We start from the raw sequence: 23,146 nt of genomic DNA, 5'->3' as shown, positions 1-23,146 counted from the left end.
GAGCTAAACTTGAATCCAGTCATGATGACCTTGTTATTTTCAATCCCTCATCCTCAAATTGAGGCTTAACCTCAAGGCAAAAGGGCCTCACAAACCGCGAAGTTTTGCAGACAAGACACTCCAGTCCCTTGCCATCACTGACTCTTCACCCTTGTTCTCACCTTCTTTGGCCCCCACCGTGCCTCCCTCAATCTTAGGGAGTTTCTGAGCTATTTTTTTCTCCCTCCTCCTGCCTCTTGTTCTCGATTCTCATCTATGACCGTTACATCTGTCCTCCTTGTTACGTCTTGTATGTCTACCTGGACGTACTTGTGGTACATTGACAAAATAAAGCTCATTCCAATTCCGATTCCTTGTGGACAGTCACAACGAACTGTTGGAAAAAAACACCTCCCGTGTATCTCCGCATGTCCATTTACTTGTGAGAATGACTAGCTAGAAACCAATAAGTTATATGTAAGAAAGAAATCTATTCCCTGACAGAGGAGTTCAATACAAAAGTTCTCCACGTGTGCTCCGTCCTCATCTGATTGGTCTATAGTGGATGACACCAGTGGCTGGTTCCCTCGTAACCATAGCAACGATCACAAGGCACACTCCCCACCTTCGGACCCAGGTCACTCTTATTGTGACCAGCTCCTTCCAGCTCTGGAGAAGATGGTACTTTCCAGCCTCCTCCATTTGACCTTGGATGTGTTACAATGTCTGCACAGGCCTCCAGTATTGGCTTCACTCCCGCCTTTGTACTCCACCTGTAACTTCTCTCTTTCTCACACACACACACTCTTCACTCAGCATTCCTCCATCCGTGAACAACTTCTTCATTTGTAGCACAAGCAATTCCAACAATATTAATATTGCATTATAAATGCACAGTTCCCATTCGAACCCAAGCGCTGACACAATGTATAGAAGCAGTGTCACGCTCTGAAATACTGTACAAGTGAAAAAGCTTCATCAGAGGATACCAGTCGAATTTGCTGTCTTCCTCTTTACCGACTTCTGTACGTAACAACAGCCTCCCTCCTCTCCTCTATGTTTACTTCAAAACTTTGATAGAAACAGTCCACTGATGTTGCTCATATTGAAGTTACAGGAGTTCGCCATCTGCCTGTGTAAAGTAGTAACTCGATCTGGCTTCACATCTGCAGCCGGGCTTGTTTAGATGCACCAATGTTGTATGTCCCAGTTTTGTGACAGCGACACCTAAAGGATCAACATGAAACAAAGCTACCATCCCTAAACCATGAGTTAAAACTAGGTAACTGACTGGTTGCCCCAAATTCAAATGATGAATCGTAATGACCTAGATGAATGTGATCCTACATAAAAGCCGTCCTCTCCACCCAGAACCTTTTGGATTTAATCCAATCAGAACAAGGATTTGACCCATTGTAATGATGTAGTGCTGTAGTGACTAAGTCTTTTGTGTCCACTTACATGTCATAAAACAAATGATCTCTCCATGAAAAAAAGGGATTCGGATTGTGATTCATCGTTGTTTTCTTTCTAGATCAAACACTTCACTCTACTCGCTGCTCTTTGGCCCTTTAAGAGTGTATTGGAAGAGAAGGGTTGAACGGGATGTAGTGGAGCTGCGCCACTCACTAGAGCCTCCAAAGTGAGTGACACACGATATGATTCGTGCTCCAGCCTGGTCCTCCAGGCGCCGCCCGGTGATATTTAATTCAACAAAAGAATGATGTAACAAAGCAAGGAGTGATTCACGTCACGCATGATGTATACATACACGTATAGAGAACCTTTAAAAACATTGTATCGTATACAAAGCCGGCATCAGCCACGTTGGCGGTCAAAAACCTTGATGATAGGCAGCAATTATATAACGCACCGCCAGACCTGGTGAGCTCTGGAATCCTGTCCCATCAAAGTTCTTTTTGTGTGTCCATGGCACTCGGTTTGGAGTCAAAAACTCTCCAAGACTGATGAAGTTCAACAGATTGGTTGTCTTTGTACTATGGTCTGGCACAAGTACAAAGCACAAGCAGTTGAAAAAATGTTCCGTTTTGAATATTTCTGAAAGACTATGGATCCCATCCTTCAAAACTATTTATGATTTGGAGCATCCCCACAGACGGTGTATTCTTGTTCCTGTCTCCTGAAGACATTGAGAACAGATGTCTAGAATATACACAGACATGGAGCAAATTGAATTCATGGACTGTGCATTCTACATGTTATTAAACTTTATAAACTATGATTTTTATTAGTGACGTCATGTTTTGCCTTCAATTTTATTAAAGTTATAACCCGTCACGGAAGGAATTTCAAGCCTCCCTGAACGTTGCAGGCTGTTTCTGTGGGTCGAGGCGCCTCTGCGGCATGTCTGTAGCAGAGAGCCACCTAGTGGTGTTGTCTCATATTGCATTGGTTATGTTCTAAACTCTGAAGCTGTATCTATCGCGAACTTCGTCCTGGATTTTATCGCAACACTTCGCCTCGCTCAACGCCAATCGCAGCCTACTAATCTGTCCCTTCCCAGTGAGGCCTGTCGTCGTGGATAAGAACTGGTTCCCAACCGGCTTAACTCGTGCAATGAAGGTTGAATTGATGGACGCGACAACAAGGAGCTAAGTTTGCCTGTGAGTGGTGACAGTGATGTTCTACTTCAGAAGTGTTGGGAACGTGAAGACACAAAACGCTCAATTTAAAAACAGACGCCTTACTCCGTGTCGAATTTGTCAAAGTGTCATGAAAACACGCAGAAGTGCTGAGTCACCAGAGCCTCTGGGCTGGACTCGGCCACACAATGGAGAGACCTTGATTTTCAGGCATTAAACTGCCTTCACACGAGGATTTAAAAAAGAAAAAAAAATCTCTCTCTCTCTCTATATATATATATATATATATAATCTTTGGCACTAAAAAGTCCATAAAACAAATGTAATATTAATACCGTAATGTAATAATATCAGAGCCAAAATCGCAAAAAAGTGAAAGCATCCAAACATTTTCAAATAACAATCGACTCAGCATGTGAAGTGCTGATTGTTTTAAACTTTTATTTTTACTTATATTATAATATTACCAGCAAATGAATTACATGAAGATGTATTATCTGTATTTCAGCCTGTCCTTGGTACGGCCATGGATGCCCAGCAATATGGCTGTGATGGGTCCGACGTGGTGGAAGAAGTGACTTCAGGTGCCGTGTGATATGTAGTAGCAAACTACAATGCTCTTTGCAGGCTCTCACTCGATGTAATGCTGATGTTTGCTGTCTTGTGCCTTAGATAGTTTAGTACCTTTTGCATCTGCCTTAGTGCCTGAACTGTGGGATTCTGCTGTGACATCATACATGTGGCGATTTGATTTGTAGTCCAAATAATTGTGTTTTCATAAGCAAATAAATCGTAAACTAAGAGACATACATAGTCGAAACTTACATCATTATACATTTAAATTGAGATACAGCATATGTGTGACGCAGGGTCTGAGGTAAAGTGGGCCAGAAAATGACTTTTCTCTCCCCATAGACTATTTTTTTTTCTGATCTCAGGTCTCATGGACCGACCAGAAGGGGCGGAGACTTGACCTCCCTATAGTCCAGGCCAGTGAAGTTTGTGATGCCCATAGTATCTCAGGAGCTGGGATGAGAATGAAATGTGCAGCTGCACATCACAGGTTTGTCAATGTGTGTGTGCTGTACTGTCCTCCATGTGCTCTGTTACATTTATCTGCTTGTTGCGCCTTATACTGTGTTCTGTTTTGAACTCAAAAGCACTTTGTGTTAATGCAGTTTGCAACCAAATGTGCTGAATTGCAATGTTTCATAAGTAAGCCATATCTATAAAACCGCAATGAAAAGGTGGGTTTTATTCTTGTAAAAATGTCTCGCCCGCTTCTGTCTCACAGGGTTAAAAGTGGAAAGTGTGAATGTGATGTGGGACTGTGAGACTCTTGTTGGGGGGGTGTGAGGGGTGGGAGGATGAAGGAAGGGGGGGAATGAGTGGGACTGCCGAACAGACGTTGCAGGGAGAAAATTTGTAGCCTGGACATTCCCAGGCAGCCGTGAGAGAGTAGAGTGGACAGAAGGTGGGCAAGTTTTACTCGCTTTAGCTGTTGGAGAGTCGGACACAGCAGTGCTCACCGCCACTGAACGGCGATTAAAACCAAGTGACTGAAGTACGGACAATGCAGAGAGGAAGCGAATGCAGGAAAGGCGCTGTGGACTAAGTTGGAATTCCTGACTGAAGTCATGGTAAGTCCCCAAAATTTGAGCAACTTTGTGCGGCATCTCACTGTGAGAACAGTTACGTTTACTTGTTCACTTTTGACCCGTTGAGATGTGCTTTGTGTGAAGTGGACATGTATCTAAACACTCACGCTTCTTATTTTGAGACGGACGTGGAGAGAAAGTTGTCAGATTCCAGCATTGTTTCACACAGATGTGGCCGGATTTGTCTGGGTATGGAGCGAAATAAAGTTTCCATGTTAATCATTACAAACAGTCTGCACCTCAAACAAATGATGTTGGAAAGAAGTTGTTATTGAAATGTTCAGTTCAAACAGGCGGAATGAATCAAGTCAGTGTTTGGTTTCCTAGAGACTTTGTTTACATTGTGTGCTCATTCAAGTGAAATTCAACCAAAAGAGAAAGATCCAGTTGTTGTGATCAGGGTGGAGCAATTTGGCAAACAGAGGAAGTAGAAAAAAAGAAGCAGAAAAAGTGGAGCGCTGAAGAAGAAGAAATAAGTGGAATAAAAGAGGAGTGTAGGGTTACTCGTTATTTCAGGAAACTTGGAGAGCGGCAGCAGCGGTTTTCGGTGATGCCGCATTTTCCACATCAGGTCTGAGAGAAAGTGGGAACGAGAGAGAAGCAATTGAAGCAGGACCAGATCAGGTTTTACAGACAGCGGTTTGGTAAGATGTGACCGTGTCCGTAACAAGTGGCGATAGGTAGAAGAAACAAAAGGGCTGCTCATAAACCACACTGACGTCGGTGTTGACATTCTCAGGATAGTTGTGACATACACTGTCTGATTGTCGCACACACTAAACAAAGCGCCACTGCCAGGAACATGTGGCAGCTTTCCACCCGCTTTGTCTGCTGAGTTTTGGATGGGTTTCGATCGGGGAAAATGCTGATGCTGGGAACATGAGATGGCAGTTGCTCGACTGCTGTAGATTCAGCATCATACTGGACTGCAAAATAACTTGGTGGGATTATAGCCAGAATGTGTGATTTTCAAACAAACCTGGCTTGTTGTTCAGATCTGACTGAAACACAGCATGCAGTCCTGACCCCACTGAACCACTGAGGACCCCACCACGGCCTCCCTGGGCCCAGGTCACCATTACATATGGGAGGTTTAAAAAAGGATGAAAGTAAATCTGTCGAAACAATTGAAAAATATGTAAAGTGAGAAATGCCTCTTAGTTGAATTGACTGAGGTTAAGACTTCTTTTGATGATGCATCTGAGAGATGTTATGTAATCATTGTCTCATGAGAGTGTAAAAATACACCGGTTTCATACATCAAGGTTGACACTCATAAACAACAGGTAGCACCTCTGACTTCCATCAGATGTCAAAAGCAATGCAGAAGTGTGGATGATTGGCCGTAGATGTGCATGTGCATCCATAGATCAGGATTTCTTTACCAGCTCAGTAAGACAAAAAAAAAAACAAGTCAAAGACCCACACCTGTCACACAAACTGTCAAAAAACTGAACTGACTGACTAAAGCTGGAGCCCAGTTGTGCACGGTCTCAGTTAGAAAACAATGGCACGAGAAGTGACATCTAACATGTCCAGCAGGTGACTGACTCATGATACAAAGTAAAGTCACAAGGGTCCTTCTCACCCAGTCAGTGATGGTCAAGTGACAGTGGTTCAGCAGAGCTTTTTCTTTTGAAACAGAGTGTAACTCACCTGAGTCAGTGACTCTGTCTTCTCATGTAATTTAGGTCTGAGCTAGTAAAATACGTCTCACACGATCCAAAGGGGAGAGTGGTGCGGCGGATGATATATGAGTCAATCTGTTTTGCACATATACACAATAAGAGACGAGACCAGACGTCTCTGGTACTAAATGAGGAGTCAGCGAGAGTCGGTGAGGCTGCTGACCTACTGGGAGATTTAGAACAGGAAGTCAATTACCAGCCCGTTTCTGTCTGTTGACTCCCATCTTCTCTCTTTACCTCCTTATTTTTGTCTGTGCATTCTTTCTCTTTTTTTTCAAGCACATCATGTCATCTCCCATCAGCCACCCCCCCTGCTTTATCTCTCTTCCTCTCTACATCTGGTTTCTATCAAGCTGCCGCTCTTGTTCCCATCCATCTCTCCACTGGTGATTCCCCTCCTCCTCTTTTTTATCCTTTCTGTCTGAGTTTTTTTTTTCACTTCAGCAGTCTTTATACTTCAGATATTTATATCCCTTTGTGTGTCAGCATCTAATAGAGAAAAGGAGGAAGTCTGACTCAGTGGTCTGTATTTCTGTGCAACACAAAGAAGAGGATACACACTCACTCGTCGCTGTCATCGCTGACCAGCATTTGACATTTGGTGATCATCACAGCGCGCAAACCGAGTGGGATGTTGGAGGGAGCAAATTTCCCCTCACTTATTTACAAGGACAGATGAATACAATGACTTGATTGAGGACATAAACATTTCCGGAATTTTAGAACACCAATCTGGAGAACAGATTTGCTTTAGCATTTAAGTTATATTTTATTCATGCATATTTTAATATATTTATTTTTGTTGTTTTTCTTCTTTTCTCAATATTCATGTTTACCGTTCAGTTGGTATCCATTACTTATTACAAAGCCACATTTCTGTTTTTAATGTCTGTATATTTAAAAGCTTTAAGACCTTGCTTTTCCCCTGATGTAATGAATGATTTGTACAATAATTTTGAGTGTCCAAGCAAGAAAAATCTCTCTTGAAAGACGCAAAAGGGTGGGCCTTACTACCTATGTCTGCCTGTCTGTATTCTGTCATGGGCTACGACAAGTTGCCCCTGGTCTTTCACCACATGAAACCAGAATTAAAGACGGAATAAATCAGCATATTACTTGATACCTTCAACAAGATCTCTAATTTTAAAAAGGCATCACGTCTCTGGGTTTGTCTGATATTGGAATGAAATTTAAATGGTTACAATTCTGTTCTCTGCAGCTTTCTTAGGCATATAAATAACCACCAGTAAGTGCTATCAGTATTTTTAAAAGCTCTCACTCTCACAGCGAAGGCTGTGTCTTGGGGCGGGTGACGCAGTGATAGCACCTCATAAAAGAGTTTGCTGCTTTGCCACATTTGCTTCAGTGCAGACAAACTGACTGGGTGTTGCAACAAATATTATAGTGATTTATAACCTGGAATTCAAATCATTCTTGTTAAAAGTCTTGAATTTGAAGAGAATGCTGCTGGTTATGAGCTGACTCAGCAGGTTTTATTTGGAGGTAACTGTCCATGACTGTCTAAATGACACGCGTGTGACATGACTTTCTGCTCAACAAACTAGATTAACCTAAAAATTCTCATACGTTCTTCAACATCTCATAAATAAAATACAAAAGGTATTATGTTTTCTATGGACATCGGAGCGCTGCTACAAAGTAAGATGGCTCATCTGTGAGCGAAAAGCAATGTTGCTCACCTACAAATGTCCCACAATGCACTGCAAAAGCATTGTAGCACATTTATAAGACTTTATAAGGTTTTTGTCAACTTTTCCGTCATGTAAATGTGCAGTGGGTTTGTTTAAGAAAATTCTGAAAATTCAAAAACTTGTCCTGACACACTGGTCCAATGAATGATATCCAACCAGTCAGTTCATCCTTGTGTACAGACTGAAGCAAACAGTGGGCACCAGCAGACCAGAAAAACATCATCCAAAATGACAGATAAGGTCTCTGAGTGTGAGTTGAGAAGTGCCAGCAGGATATCAGTTTGTATCAGTGTTTCAGTAGAGGAGCGAGGAATACTCATCTTTTGAATTAAATATCCAGTTTCTGCTCAGTGTTTCACACGTCTACTGAGATGCTTCTACATCGCTGAGGAAGTTCCTGCTGACTTGCCGTGTGATCTGCCGACACGTCCCGCTGTGGTTTGGCTGGACTCATTGTGTTTTGACAGGGAGCCAGAAGGCTGTTTGATCCCTTTAGTACCATCACTACACCTTTATTGTGTTTTCCCTCTCACAGACTCACAGTCACTACATAGACTGCAAGTCAGCCTCCTCTAACTTCATCTGTTTTGAGCTCCCTCTCCAGATGTACGTACCATGTCCTCCTTTATCACAACCATGAACCTTCATGGTCGTCTCCCTCTTCTTCTTTTACCTGGTACTTCCATTTCTAGCATTCCTCCACACGTGCAAACCATCTAAGTTCAGCCTCCCTAACTTTACTGCATCAGTCCTCCTCCAGCTAAACCAACTGGGGTCAACAGGAATCTTCACCAGTGACTCTCTAAGCTTTGAGGAATTGAACAGTTCCTATCCAAAATAAGACGAATCGCCACAGCATCTGGTTGGTCTCACCAACCCATTTTGCTCTTTAGAGGTCCAACTCACTGCAGTATCAACTTTTATTCCCAAACTGCCATGTTTCCTCCTGTAAATGGATTGATAAGTGACTTCTTCGCCATTTTGTCTGAAAACATTTGAAATGGATTTATCTCTCACGTCATATTTTAGAAGCATTAAGTTTACATAATATTAAAAAAAACCAATGTGGTCACATAAATCACTTTTTTTGCACATTAGACATTTTGCACACAAGACAAGCATGAACACACATGGTCAGGAGACATTTCCTCCTAACAAACCTCACATGTATCTAAGACAAATTTGAGCTGTTGCCCAACATCAAATTATAATTCTGCACACACAAACCAAATAGTTTTTTTTCCCCTTAGTAATCAATTTGATTTCTTTCCCCCCATTGCTGCAAAAACATGATCTACCATGTACTAGTTTGCATTTTACATTCCAACTCAGACTTGGCAGAGATGCTTGAACATAAGTTGTACTGCGAAGCCAGGCACTTGCAAATACAGATTTTCAGTGGCTCCACCCTTCCATGTGGTTAACCCCAACCCCCCTCTGTACACAAATCAAACGGCTAAAACTTATTTTCAAATACTGTTGGCTCTCTGTCCTCTCACATAAACCCAGCTCATTCCCTCCTGGCTCGTCTGAGCAGCTCTCTTTTTCCGAACACTCTGTTCTTCCAATCTGGGTTTCCCTCTTCTATCCGCCCCTCTGGTGGCTGCAGTTGCGCCGCACAATATGGGAACTGTTGAAGAGAAGTAGACTTAATTGTTGTCAGATGACAGTCTCAGAAGGAACTGAAACCTGGAAAATAAGGTACAAAAATGCACAAGCAAGAATCGAGAGGCCGATGAGAGCAGAAAGGGGAAGTCCTGCTGCTGGGGGAATAGAAAGTTTGGGAAAAAAAAAGAGAGAAAACGTTGCAGGTTGCCATGACGATGGTCCATTCGGGAAGATCAACACTGTATGTATTGCATGCTCTGTTCTGTCACCCTCCACCTCGCCTGCTGGTTTTTGTGAAATGACGTGTTAGCTTGCCTTAGCGTGTGTGTGTGAGCACGCAGGTGTCGCTGTGTATATTACATGTTGCTTTACCTCTTTTGTTCCAGAGTCTTAAGCATTTATGGGGCCTCGGAGGAAATGTTCGACACTCCCCTGACCATACAACAGGAAACTGAAAGCTGTGCGTGCGCAAATGTGTCTGTGCGTTTGTGTGTATGTAATAGATTGTAAAGGCGAGACTTGCCGGCTGTTAAATACAAACACAGACATCAGAGTTGATTCAGAGAACATTCATGGATTAACCCTTCCCTCGCTTTTGTCTTCCTGGCCAGGGTTCGGAGGCGATGGAGGATTGCGTGCAGGGGGCGCTGTCATCTCTCTATCCTCCCTTTGAGAGCACAGCTCCACCGCTCCTTTCCCAGGTGAAGAACACATGCTGACAAACAATCCATCCTCTATCATGTATTCACTTTGAAGCCCCTATAAAAACCATATACTGTACATAATAAGCCACTCGTATGTGAAATTGTTTAATTTTCAGTTCAGTTCAGCACGCTACATGACTTCACCTAAAACAGTGTTTTTCAACCTCTTTTAAGCTAGGGTGCAAAAAATCCCAAGGGGCACCACCAATGGAGCCTCAGCCAAACACTATTCTGCTTAGTCGAAGGTCCTTTGTGAAAGATTGTAGCTGACACTCGATTATTTTGGCATGCAGAAACAAAATTGAAAAAAAAAAGTATTTTAAAAAATGTCGCCAGAAAGGGGTCGGCATCATTTTTAATGACTGTTTTGCTTTTATCACAATTTGTGGCAAATGTTTAATATTCTTCGCCCCAGCTTGTTTCACAACATCAAGGATTGATTCTCTGTCTCGTCACATTTTGGAGTGCATTTGTTTGGTTCCGTATTAGGTTTTTAGCCAAACTTTAAACCACGAAGAGCTTTGATAGTTAACAAGTGTCAAAGGTGTGAAGTGACATTAGCCGTTAGCTCTGTTAGCTCTGTGGTGCTGACAGTCTATGGTGTCGGTTCGCCAAGTGTGTTCCAAACACTCCATTATTCTGTCGTGAAGGTTTGGGGTCAAGTTAGAGCCGCATTAGGTTTACAACTCGACTCGCATTTGACCGGCTTCTTGGCTGTGAGTGCATGTGGCAAGAGGAGCAGCAAGTGCAGCTGATCTGCGAGTGACGAATGAATCAGCGCCTATAGTGTATAGAGAGACTGTGGACGAATCCATGTGATCTCCACACGTTGGTAGATCATCAACACTTTAGAATTGTTCATTATTTGAAGTCATCATATTGCCAGGCTTTGTCTCCGGACAAATGAGGTGAAACTGGATCATCTGACAGTCTCTCACTAGTGTGCCGCGCTACAGCGGTTGAAAAACACTGACCGAAAATATCATGATTGGAAACAAAAAGTCGCATCGAGGTGCATCATCTTACAGTGTTTATTAACTGGAACCAAGTTATCAATGGTTTTGGTCTTGAGCCTTTTAAAAGAGTCGGCCTTTGACCGCGTTCATGAAAATGCGTTTTCAACAGGCTCAGTCATTCTGAGAAACAAATATAGACAGAAATAAACATATTTTTGGTCAGATCAATTGGAGTTGTAAATAAGCACCTAGCTATCTATAATGAAAACTTATTTTGCTTCTGCAACTAATGGAAGCTACGTTGCAGTAGTTGCTTGTTCATGCATGACCTGTGACGGACTTGTCCAGGGTGCACTGCCAGGAGACTAGACTACATGTAGTTGAACTACTACCGCTGCAAAAATTAAACTTCTTTTTGAGTCATTGTTGTATCTATAATATAAACTTCTATACAGCAGTTTTATAATCCTCATCACTCCAGAAGCAGAAATGCAGTTTGTTGAAACAACTTCAAGGCTACAATACATGTCATTTTATGATGCCATAGCAGATTCTCCAAAACTGCTGCAGTGTCTCCCGCTTACCTGAAGTTTCCCGATTAACAGGGCAATTGTACCAAACCAAACTGCATTTCTGTGACACAAAATGTTTGATTGGTCAGTATGTTCTGAGGCTTCTTCTCTGTCCAGGTCTTCTCTGTCCTGGAGTCCACGTACCAACACGACAGCCTGCGCTACCTCCTGGACTACTTTGTTCCTGCAAAGCACCTTCTTCACAAACTCCAACAACATGCCTGTGTGAGTCATGGCACGCACGCAAATCTCCCTGATCCAAGTGGCATCAATCTGAAAATATTATGGAACATCTCTGTACTACACTTTGAGCATCACTTACTGAAGCTTTGACTGCGCTGTCTCCACTGAGCAACTTGACTTTTTTTTTTTTAAAAAGCAAATTGATCACTGCAGAGAGGAGGACAAAGTGACTTCCTAAAAATGTGGATGGAAGAATTCTACTTTGATTTGAATGATTTACTTATGAGTTATCATTAATACTTATTGGTAAGTAACTAAGAACTGAAAATAACTGAAAAGTTGTTTTGACATGAACATGACAGTCGTGGACTCATATTGTTTTGAAGGCATCCTAGGTGTGATATTAGACATAAGGATCTGTGTTTTTAAGATGTAAATGAAAGAATGTTGAAACTAAACATAGTAGCTTATGTTCTCAAGTTTCTCTTTTCCTATGCCGACATCAATGCTGCACTTCACTTACATCACAGGGGGAGAGTTAAAAACCTTTAGGCGGCCGTTGATATATCCTGTCTCAGGCCCCAGCAACAAATCACCACATGGGTCTGTAAATGCTTCTTTTGTTTTTAGCTATGTCAGGTCAAGTCCTATAACCAGCATTCCAAAGGTACATGTGAAGTTCACTGAGACGAATCCTCAGACTAGTCTCTTCCTCTCCAGAGCGGTGGAGGATTTAAAGAAAAAGCAGAAGCAGTAATGGGTTCGTTTTTTATATTTATTTTCATTATTTATTTTTGAAAACAAAGAAGATGTTCAAATCAGTAAAAAAAAAATAAATAATGAATCAAAGGGTCCAGGCTCTGAGTATGGCTTCAGAGCAGAATGACTCCGGGTCATGTTTAAATGTGGACGCAGGGTAAGAGGAGGTGATACAGTGTCGGTGACATGCACAGCAAAGCCTTTATTATGCATATGTAATATAATAATCTATTGGCTCAGGTTAAAGGAATATATAATTTTACTGTCACATAGGTCCGAAAACAATTTTTCTGTGTGACTTCAGCTAAATGTCTGTCTATTATAAAATCACAGACCTGACAAAGGTGCGACCGAGCTATAATGACCTGAAATAAATGAACAGCCATGAGAAGGTGAAATTTGAGGAGCAGATGCCGCTCTGAAATCAGTTGCCCTTATTCCTGTGGTAATTTTTGAGACAGTATTTGTGCGCTTCCCCCGGGTTATTCATGGACATAAACACATTTTGAGCAACCTCTGTTTTGGTTGTCACTAAGTGGAGCTGCTGGGCCCAGGGTGAGCTCATGAGTCACAACATTAATTCCTTCCATATGTGAGTGCGCAAGTGCTCTGAGAAAAAGAGTGAGCTGGTGGCGGAGGAATTGAGGGCAGTGAAAACGTTGGATCAGCGTGGATTTATTTGAAAGAAAGGAAAAAAAGTCAAATGCCTATAGAGGACAGATTGAGAAGTGGTTGACAGAGGGGTAGTGGGGGAAAAGGAGAGCACAGTGGGGCACATTGTGGAGGAGGTTTGGGCAGGAAACCAGAATGAGTGGGTTGTAGGGAAACGTGGGCCACAACATGAGCACTGACTGAAAACTTGAAACACAAAAAAGATTGTATTTCTTGCTGTGTGAGATGAGAAACTAAACAATATTTACCAGAATATGGAATGTCATTGTCCAGCTTAGGCCGATGTTTTACATTTCCTGATGGGTAGAACAACAGTTTGCATGCTGTAATTGATGCTTAAGCTAACCACATTTTGAGAATGAGATCCGGCTTCACTTTTGTCTGGCAGCAATGATGGACAGAGTATGTCTTTCTATTTCTCCTGGAACTTTCCCAGCTGTCACAACAATGTTGCGTCCAGCTTGTGGCCAAACACCGGTGAAGAGAACTGAGGAGCCAGAGTTCCACTGGTTGACATTTTACAGAATGTTTTTTACTTAAGGTTAGAGGCTAACCTCTTTAGGAAACCTGGTTTAGTAAGTAAGAGTGCTTGCAGTACCAATTAACGTTGCTGTGTTTTTCATGATCATCTTCAAACTTGAGTAGACAACTTTGGTTAAAAAAGGCTTCACCATCAATGATTTAATTAATTAAAAAGTTCAACTTTTTAAGTTCATGATCTGCTGGTGATAGCGGCAGACTGATTTTTACAGCTCTGCTTTGATTTTCTGCTCATGAGGATATGTTTTGCTATTAGCTGTTAGGCACAAAGCCTTTTTTCTCCCTCTTGTGCGTCACCCACATGATTAGCATTTTAGGCGAAACATGCTCTTGGTCAAATGAGGAAATGTCTGGTTTTGATCTGAAAGTTAAAAAAAGGCAGAAGAATTTGTGCATTCAAGTCTCTCCCTTCTTGATTTCTTCTCAGTCCCAGTACCTTGGCTGCCTCTTTCTGCACTCCGGATGGCCTCTGTGTCTGGGAGAAAAAGTTGTCGTACAGTTGTCAACGCTTGACTGGAGGCTTCTGCGCTGCAACGACTTCTACCTCCAGGTGGTGCCTTTCTCCACACGCTGCCCGCGGCTGGCCCTGAAATGTCTGGCCCCCGGTGGTCGAACTGTTCAGGAAATCTTGGTACCAGAGTCCCAGCACCCTTTGGTTTTTACAACCGAGTGGCTGCACAGCGTCAATAAGGAACGGGGCCACAAGAGGGAAGGTGAGGATAACATGCGAGAACTGGCTTAATCTCATGGCTTAATTATATATATATATATATTTATATAGCAGGGCTTTAAGAGAATTAGCTGAGCCTTTTCTCTTTCATGGCTCTTGTGTCTCTGAGAAATACCAATTAACAAGCAGATGTGTGCATGACCTGGTTCGGATATTTTGAGGGGGAGCGGAGATGGGTCAAGTTAAAGTGTACTTTTATTTGGTTAAAACACACTTTTATGTAACTAAAATGTCTCATTTTACATCTCTCTCAACAAGTTGGAGGAGGTCTCGACACCTGCTTGGTCAGCACATGCGATGGTGTAGTGCGTCTCCCCTGGAAGGAGGTTGTCTATCCAAAATTCGTCCACGACCCCTCTGAAGAACCGAGCAACACGCCCAATCATGAGGACTACAATTGCCTCTCTAGTGAAGGAGGTGGCATTGGCGGCTGGTGTGGCTCATCTTCTGGAGAACTTGACTCGTGGTCCTGGGATGATGAGGCTGAGGAAAATGCATCTCTGAATGGCCTAAGCTCACAACGCAGACGCAGCGAAGACGGGCTTGGACGAACATCCAGAGACTCTCCATTTGAAAGTGATTATGTGCAGCTTTTGGAGCCCAGAGTAGGACCTGACGGAGGGGTGGATTCCAGGCAGAGGTACCTGGAGATGCACGGGATATGTACGACTAAGACCTTGCCTCTGTGTCGCAGAGGGAAAGCCATGAAACTTCGGAAAGGAAAGGCTTGGGGTAATGGGAGAATGGATGGGTTTGGAAGCTTTGAGAATGCCAAAAGGGACATGGTGACTCCTCAGGAAGGGTCACCTGAAGCACCTGAAGAAACTCCTCACCAAGCCAAAGAACACCAACCTTATTCTTGTTCTGTCCACGACTCAGATGACGACAGAACGAGAACAGATGTGGAGCAACTTGAAAGACCTCGACTTTATTTTGACTGTCCAATAAAAGAGAGAAGACCTGGCGAGGGCAGGGAGCACGAGAGCAACGGCCTTGCACACCCCTGCGGGAATGACCACCAGATACGAGACTCTGGAAGTAGCGATGGTTTAGTCACGCAAGAATTTCTTGACATGATGAACAACAAAATTGTAATAGGATCAGACTACAGTTCTCAATCAGACTCCGTTTTTGAAGATACTGACAAACCACACAGCGAGGACAGTTGCACCACCACCCCAACATCAGATGCACCGGATTCACCTTTCACCTGTGGAGTATGCAGAGACACTGCAAGCACCCAGACAGAAATGTCAAGTTCCTTCAGTGGTCCAGGGACTGATGGGAAGACTGAGCGTTCCAGAGCAAAGGAAGCCAAAACTGCAGGGTACGGAGCCACCAGGTACTGTATAGATGTGTCTCTTAATATATGTAAAAATACAACATAAACTCTTTACCTCTTATTCTCCATGAATCTTCATGTGTTTGTAGAAGAAAGAAAAAGGGAAGGGGGGCCAGAGGCAGAGCAAGATCTGGAGGTCGATCTTATCCAAGGGGCATGAAACTACAAGGGAAATCTCCATACACAAACCCCACCAGCTCAGACTCAACACAGCTGCCCATCACTGAGGAGAACCTATCAGAACAAACTGAGCAGATGGCAGAACCTGATGAAGCATGCACCGGTACCAGCAGCGGGAAAAACACAGAGAACAATATTTCAGGTTTGACAAATGTGTAGCCTTGCGTGAACGGTCAGATGTTACTGATCCGTGAGGAATGCAAACACAGCACATTTTATTCCTTCCATAGTCATGAGAAATTTGTTTTTTTGTCGGACAGATACAAAGATCCAAACTTCACCCACTTGCAATGGTCCATCAATTCCATCTACAGTGAGCCACCCAGATGTGGAGGTGGGGCCAGCTGAGTTATGCCCAGACAAGTTTAAGGGGAAAACAAGCAATGAGCCTCCACTGCTCAGAGAAGTGGACACCGACCTTCTGCAGTCTGGAAGGCTAAAGTTAACAGGTATATCTGAAAATATCACCTGTTGTTGTGTGCAGCTCTTCAATCCTGCAAGTGCCAAACAGTCTGACCCATTTAATAATGTGGAGATAATAGCAGTCTAATTGTAGCAAGGGTTCATTATCATGTTTACCCTGACAAAAGACACAAGAATGAATCACAGCACTTAAGAAGGGTGGAGCTGGACAAGAGAAATTACTGTCTAATTTAGTTAATTTCCAAATGTTATTTTTTTGGCCTTCGTTCAGTCGCCACCTGCAGATGGATGAGTTGTACTGTATATACAGGTTCACCACTTACTTAGCAGGTGCATATCTGTAGAAAGTCATGTACAGATAATTAAATTGCCAAAATAAAAGATAAAAAATGTGACGTGAAATGGTTTTTGTGTGTCACACACCATCTGTAAGTTTAGTCACACTTGGCTCATGACGAGCCAATATGAAGGTGAACTGGATTATGGGTGAGGCTTTGTTTTTTCTAGCCCTGTGTGCGTGTCTGAGTGTTTGTTGCCACTTTCTTGCAACTTGCTTTCAGCCTAATTTCCAACTCCAAGCGAGCGACTGGCAACGTGTCCAGTGACCTGTTCATTTGGTTGAACTAGTCGAAAGACCAGCCATAAAGAATGAACATTCCCAATGTGCATTGAGATAATGTTATGTTTGGGTCCGACATGAAAAGCACTGTATAAAAAACACTCTTGTTTTATCCGACTGGTCCCAGGCACAGTCGACAGGGTGGGTCGCGCGCTGGTTGTAGCAGGAGTGAGTTCACCTGAGGAGGATCACTGCGAGGAAGAGATGGCGCAGGTGCTGGCCTGCTTCCACCGCATCACTCGGTGAGATACCCTCTGACATATTTCCATGAGTCATGTCACATCAACTGGCTGTGGTACATCAACATCTGGAGTATGTGCAGTCTGATATGAGCAAATTAATATATTAACCGTTAACTGGCAGCACCACTTAATCTGAAACTGGATCATGTCAGACGTCGTCTCCTAGTCTCCTTTCTGCCATTGCAAATGACAATGTAATAACATAGGATTATTATTTATTATGGCATAACAAAGCAACCAACCCTTTCCCTTTCTCTCAAAATTACATTGTGCTAGGGAAGAAATTGCAAGTTCTCCATGCTGACTGATCCAACCTTTCCTTTTTACATCAGGCCTTCAGCCAGGGAAAAAGGTCTCACGCTGCTAATAGACAACAGATGCTCTGGATCCTCCGCTCCTTTGTTCTCTGCACTTAAATTGTTCCAGGTGAGAGAATAAAAACTGTGTTAGCTTGTGGGGAGATCAGATTTGAATGTGGAATTATTATTTTTTTCTTTTTTTAAGCGGTTGGTACCTGGTGGTCTGGGATCTGTTCTGCTGTTGCTAGAGGAGCAAAAACAGACCCCCTCCCATAACCTGGGAGAAGTCGAGGTACTACTACTACTACCACTATTAACGTACTTAACTACCTTATCACACACAAAAATGACATTGCAAGTTTGAAATGCATGCAGCGGTTTTAAAATGACACCACGGAAAAACTAAGGCACAGAGGGTTTATGTGGCTCCTGGGCGATGGCTTAACCACATGATCACTAATATTTGTCAAAATGGATTGTATGCAAATGAACCCTCATTCACAAACCCCCACACACTGAAGATTATTACTGTCTTTCATGCAGTCTTTAATGATAATAATGTTGTCAGCTCATTTCTCTGTGTTTGTTAAAGTTCCATCATGCTTTCTCAGGTCCACGTGGTCCAGGGGACAACTGTCCTTCAGCAGTATGTGGACAGGCAGCAGCTTCCCACAGAGATGGAGGGAGACTTTGTACACTGTCACTCAGACTGGCTGGCTTTTCGATTGGTATTAAACTCTCTGAGATATTTTAGTCTGTCTTTTCCCCTGCTGACGTTGTTCTACCTGCTTGGGTTTCAGAGTTTAGAGAGCCTAACAGAGCGTTGTGAGAGCGCCCTCTTGCTCTTAACAGAAGCATTGAATTCAATGGAGACAGCGCCTCTGCCAAATAACATTGAGGTGCTGATTTTATGATAACATTTTGGGACGAGTGAGGCGGCAGCTGAACATCTTTCTGTTTTTGTCTTGGTTTGTTCCAGAGTGTCCCAATAAGCATCGACAAACACAGACAGCTCATGACCAGTGTGTTGGCTGACCAGCGCCTCACTGAACTCCAACAAAGAGGTGGAGCCTGGTTGGCTGGGCTTAGCAGTAGCTCCTCTGGACTGGCGCAGAAATCACCAGACTGTCGGTAGTTGTTGCCTTAATTCAGTAATAATAACAATAATAATCATAATAATTCAATAACATGTAATTCTGTCATTACACATTTTTAAAGTCGTGCTGCAATTTACATTTTGAGTTGGTGATCTGCTTAAATGTTGCGTTTTTAAGTGTTTATGAAAGAAAATGTTTAAGGCTTAAGTAAAACCTTTCATTGTTGTTCTCGCAAAGATGCAGTTAATCTATTGATAAATAAGACTAGTCTCCTTCAATAGTTTCATTTCCATAGGCACATTTGTGTCCTGTGTTTAAGTATCACCCTAAACACCGTGTGTAAAAAAACACGATTTTTCTCCTCAACAGAGCTGCTCTCGCTGCCACGTCTAAACTGTACGACAGCGTGGACGACTCTCTCCATCGACTTGTCCAAGTGTCCAACAACAGAGGTCGTGACCTAGAAGCCCTGGGACGGCTTGCTGGGAAGGTGGAGAAGCTCAATCAGGTGAGGAACATGGTTGCCTCTTCCTGTGAATCCAACAATGTTTCTCATCCTCATTGCAAATCAAATGAGCATGGTAATCAATTTCAGTAAAATACAACAATGAAATGAAAAATACTTTACACATTTCACTCACTTTGTAAGCTAATGTTTATTGTTGCCTTATGTTTGGTTTATATGTTTTCATTTGACTGTTGTATTGTGAATACATATATTTATCACATGTAAAATGGAATAGTGATCGTAATAGTAAAACAAAAAGAAATTAAAAAAAAGTTTTATCGTGTCTGTGATTAAGGCGTTAGAATGATTCCACGAATAGCTTCTTTCTTAACTATAGTCACTTGGACAGTCAATAAAAGAATGACTCACTAGTGGGAATTTTCTTTTGTTCACGTCTAGTTTGATTCACGAGTCACACATGACGTCTGAGCATACGCTGGGATATTAATTGTGCACTGTTATTGTTATTCACATTTCTCACATGGTTACACTCATGAAGCTGTTTGATGAATTCGTCTCATGAATCTATTTTGAGACTGTTTTGTAAGTCACTCAGAGCGAACATGGCGTTTTGTCTGTCATGAAGATGCAGGAAACGCCCTCACATTCTTTATTGCTGTAAGTAACCTTGGTTCACCCCTGGTTTGTCTCTGTTCCCCAGTGTGATGAAGCGATCCAGCAGGTCCAGTCACAGCTGGAGGGCTACAAAGACCCCCCTCTCTCCCTCAGCAGACTTTCACTCAAACAGCAGAAGTTCAAGACCTTTCGGGAAATGGCTAACGTGAGAATCATCTCTTGGCTTTTGCTGTGAAAACACTCGCTGACTTCAGACAAGTAATCGGTGCATGCCTGACCTCTAGTGTTCATCTAAAGTACTGCTCATGTTACGTTTAGAGATATTAGATTCATGAAACTCTCACTATATCGACGGATAAATTATGTAAACCTATCATGGTGTGAAAAATCATTGCCCCCTTTAGATTTTATTCACCCACAATGTGTCAGATAGCCAAACCAAAATAAAGCAACACAAGGAAGCCAACATCCAGTGCCAGTTAAATGGCCTTTTTTTTTAATATAATTAAGAGGAATCAAAATCCAAACCGACAACGCCCTGTGTGAAAAACTGCTTGTCCTTCCAGTTAAAACTTAAGTGCGGTTTATCACAGACCAGCTGTGCTGTCCTGTCACACCTCTTCTCAATCACAAAGCCATTCAACTAGGACTTGTCTGACAAAGTCAGGTTGTCTGACAGCGGTGTTTACACTGGGCTGGGTGTTTCTAAAAACAGCACATGGCATGCAGCGTTGTTAAAAAAAAGTTGCATGCAGTAGTAAGTACACAGTAAAGTGCCGTCATGAAGTCGAAACACTATGCGCTTCTTTGCTTGTGCTGCTCCTGTGGGCTGTTTCCAGTTGCTCTTGCAGCAGCATAAGCATATGAGTCCCACTTTAATACCAGGTAGTTTTAAATGTAATCTTTAAAACACGAAGCTCTCAATGTGAGGGCTGAGACTTCTTCAGTCCAGATGAGTTTTCATCATCAAACTTGCTCAGATCAGCAATCAAACATGATTTAAAGTTAGTGACGTTTATTTCATATATTAGTTACCAGGAGCCCATTTGAATTCGGCCGATTGTATTCGCCTCAACACACACCCACACACACACACGGTGCATTATTATGCTGTGAGTCAGTTGACTCACTCTGAAGATAATTGTTCGTTGGAGTCGCAGGAAACGTGTGCAAGACATGTGGAGCCAGAACAGGGTCAGCAGTATTTAAAAAAAAAAAAATCAAAGAAAAAATTGAAGGGAAGAAAAATTTAATGATAATAATATAATAATAATAATAAAATGTGAATAATATTTCAGTATGAGACACACAGGCAGACATGAGTGATCCCTCATTTCACCAGTTTTAAATATAAAATTAGTCTTGATTTTGGAGACAGCCTCCAGCAATGCAGAGGCTCACTATTATTATTATTGTTGTTTTTATGCGCGTGTCTCAGACCTTGAGCAATGCGCTGGTGACGTCACCAGCACAAGCCTTCCTTACGTGTAAACATGTACCCAGCACAAAGGACAGTTCTAACTTTAGAATTAGTCACACTGTCGTAACCAACAGGTTCTGACGCAGTCTCCTGTTGGAGAACTGTCTAGAACATAGTTTGTCTTGTTTACGCAGTGACAAAAAAAAACAAAGTACAGTTTGTACAAGCGATATTCTTATTGGGAACATTTTTTTTAGGCCAAGCACATTGAAAAATTTGCATTGTAATAGACTAGTCGTCTATTAGACGTCTGTTGTTCGTCTAGTCTAAGTTTAGAAGAAGATTCAGCCTGTGGATTATTGGTCTATATTTTTGTTTAAATCGAGATCTACAGAATTTAGTCCATTCATTATTTAATTCAATTATCAATGTACAGACTAATAGACGACCATTCTAAACATAGAAAAGGACCATTAGACGTCTTTTAGACCAAAGTTTGCTCAGCCGGAATGCAGGTAGAAATCATTATCAGTCTGAAAAAAGTTATGAAACTATTCACCTCAACCATAGTGGGAGCCATTATCCACAAATAGCCAAGAGGTCTCATAATACCGCCACAAACTGTTGGCGTCACTTGCAGCAGTTAAGGTCAGTCAGTGTCCATGACTCAACCAAGAAAGGCACAGGGCAAAAATGGCCTTTATGGTGCGACTTCCAAAACACTGCTGAGCGAAAAGAGCATCTGGATGATCCCCAAGATTTGTGGGTTTGTAAATTAAAAGGTATCTCATACATATCAATACAATATTGCGATGGTAAATAGAACTGTGGGGTTGTGTTCAGACGACTCTTCCCTGGTGATAACTGACATGTTACTGCCACCTAATGGTGGGAAATTGTATAGCAATCCCACAGCCCTACTCCAGCTTATGTAAATGTGTATTCACCATTCACCCTGTGTATTGTGACATCACGATAAAGCACAGATTAAACAGCCTCGTGAGTCAGATGTATTTAAATTTGAATGTGTGCCCTGTCAAAGAAAGTCGAAATACCTGCTTTTATTTTTGCTGTTTCTTTCATCATGCCCACACTAGCTCTTATGTAGTATGTCCTTCCTGAGGTCAAGGGCTTTTATTTTATTTGTATTTTTTTGCACCTACACTATTCCATTCATGTTTGTCATCTTTCAAGGCTGACGCATCAACCCTGCAGTTTGTCCTTGGAGAGTCATGACTGAGGGTTTTGTTGAATTCTGCAGGAGCTCCACACTGAGACTCTGTCACTGCTCAGTGATTTGGAGGGCTGGTGCGAGCTGGACTGGTCAGGCCTGAGCAATGTTCAGATTAAACTTCCCCCGGTCAGAGAGAGGTTGAGGGACATGTCCCACTGTTTGTCTGACTGCTGGACGAACCTGGACAACACACAGAGGCTGCTGTCCACACTGACTGAGGTAAAAACTATTTGCCATGTGCACTCAGATAAAGCCTCATTTTTTTAGTTTGACAGCTTGAGTTTTATTCTTTGCTTGTGTGCAGGCGAGCCAGTGGTGTGATGCCGTCTCCTCCACTTCCTCCTCTACAACCCCTTCTTCCACCTGCCCACTCGCCTCCCTTCCACCTATTCCACCATCCCGTTTCCAAGATGCTCGATCTTTAGCTATAGAGCTAGGAGGCGGGGCACTTCTGGATCTCTGGACTCAAACAGTTGAGCGTTACCAGCGAACCGTTGCACAAGTGAAGCCTCGATTCCTTCAGTTGGACCGGGCGCAGAATCAGAGCCAGGGGAAGGCCAAGACACCCACTGCCAGCAGTGTCTGGGACGTAATGGGCCCAGAGGGAGAGGGGGACTGGGGAGTGGGAGCTGGTGGAGGGGACAGTGGCCTCCAGTCGTGGGGATCCTTAGCGTCGCTGTTTAGGCCACAAACTTGCTCCACGCTGAAGATCGGTGACGAGAGAGGACCAAAGAAGGAAAGCAGTGGGAACACCGGAGCTGTAGGAGGAAAGTTCCTGAATCTTCTGAATCCTGCCAAAAAGAGTGTGAGTGTATTGCTGCATTTTTAAAAAAAGCCTATTT

General features: G+C 42.7%; 1 protein-coding gene across 6 annotated transcripts in view; it reads left to right on the top strand.

The window, feature by feature from the left end:
• The first annotated feature begins 2,405 nt into the window (after positions 1-2,405).
• Positions 2,406-23,146, top strand: part of arhgef40 (Rho guanine nucleotide exchange factor (GEF) 40) — a 35,558-nt gene continuing 14,817 nt past the window's right edge. For 2 of the 6 annotated variants that reach the window (XM_053861062.1, XM_053861063.1), the window contains exons 1-19: positions 2,406-2,603; positions 3,091-3,166; positions 3,521-3,645; positions 9,860-9,949; positions 11,598-11,705; positions 14,062-14,347; positions 14,623-15,706; positions 15,796-16,028; positions 16,147-16,335; positions 17,056-17,170; positions 17,503-17,596; positions 17,675-17,761; positions 18,081-18,197; positions 18,270-18,368; positions 18,449-18,600; positions 18,936-19,074; positions 19,736-19,855; positions 22,332-22,523; positions 22,609-23,109. In XM_053861062.1, the coding sequence (XP_053717037.1) occupies positions 3,625-3,645; positions 9,860-9,949; positions 11,598-11,705; positions 14,062-14,347; positions 14,623-15,706; positions 15,796-16,028; positions 16,147-16,335; positions 17,056-17,170; positions 17,503-17,596; positions 17,675-17,761; positions 18,081-18,197; positions 18,270-18,368; positions 18,449-18,600; positions 18,936-19,074; positions 19,736-19,855; positions 22,332-22,523; positions 22,609-23,109 (3,627 nt within the window). In that variant the 5' untranslated portion in view covers positions 2,406-2,603; positions 3,091-3,166; positions 3,521-3,624. Of the gene's footprint in view, positions 2,604-3,090; positions 3,167-3,520; positions 3,646-4,003; positions 4,223-9,634; positions 9,709-9,859; positions 9,950-11,597; positions 11,706-14,061; positions 14,348-14,622; positions 15,707-15,795; positions 16,029-16,146; positions 16,336-17,055; positions 17,171-17,502; positions 17,597-17,674; positions 17,762-18,080; positions 18,198-18,269; positions 18,369-18,448; positions 18,601-18,935; positions 19,075-19,735; positions 19,856-22,331; positions 22,524-22,608; positions 23,110-23,146 lie in introns of those variants that run through there. The other 4 variants (XM_053861064.1, XM_053861065.1, XM_053861067.1 and 1 more) reach the window with 4 other exon arrangements.

This window comes from Synchiropus splendidus, chromosome 3, assembly GCF_027744825.2.
Source record: "Synchiropus splendidus isolate RoL2022-P1 chromosome 3, RoL_Sspl_1.0, whole genome shotgun sequence".
In the NCBI taxonomy this organism is placed as follows: domain Eukaryota; kingdom Metazoa; phylum Chordata; class Actinopteri; order Syngnathiformes; family Callionymidae; genus Synchiropus; species Synchiropus splendidus.
This window is presented reverse-complemented; position numbering and strand designations above follow the sequence as displayed.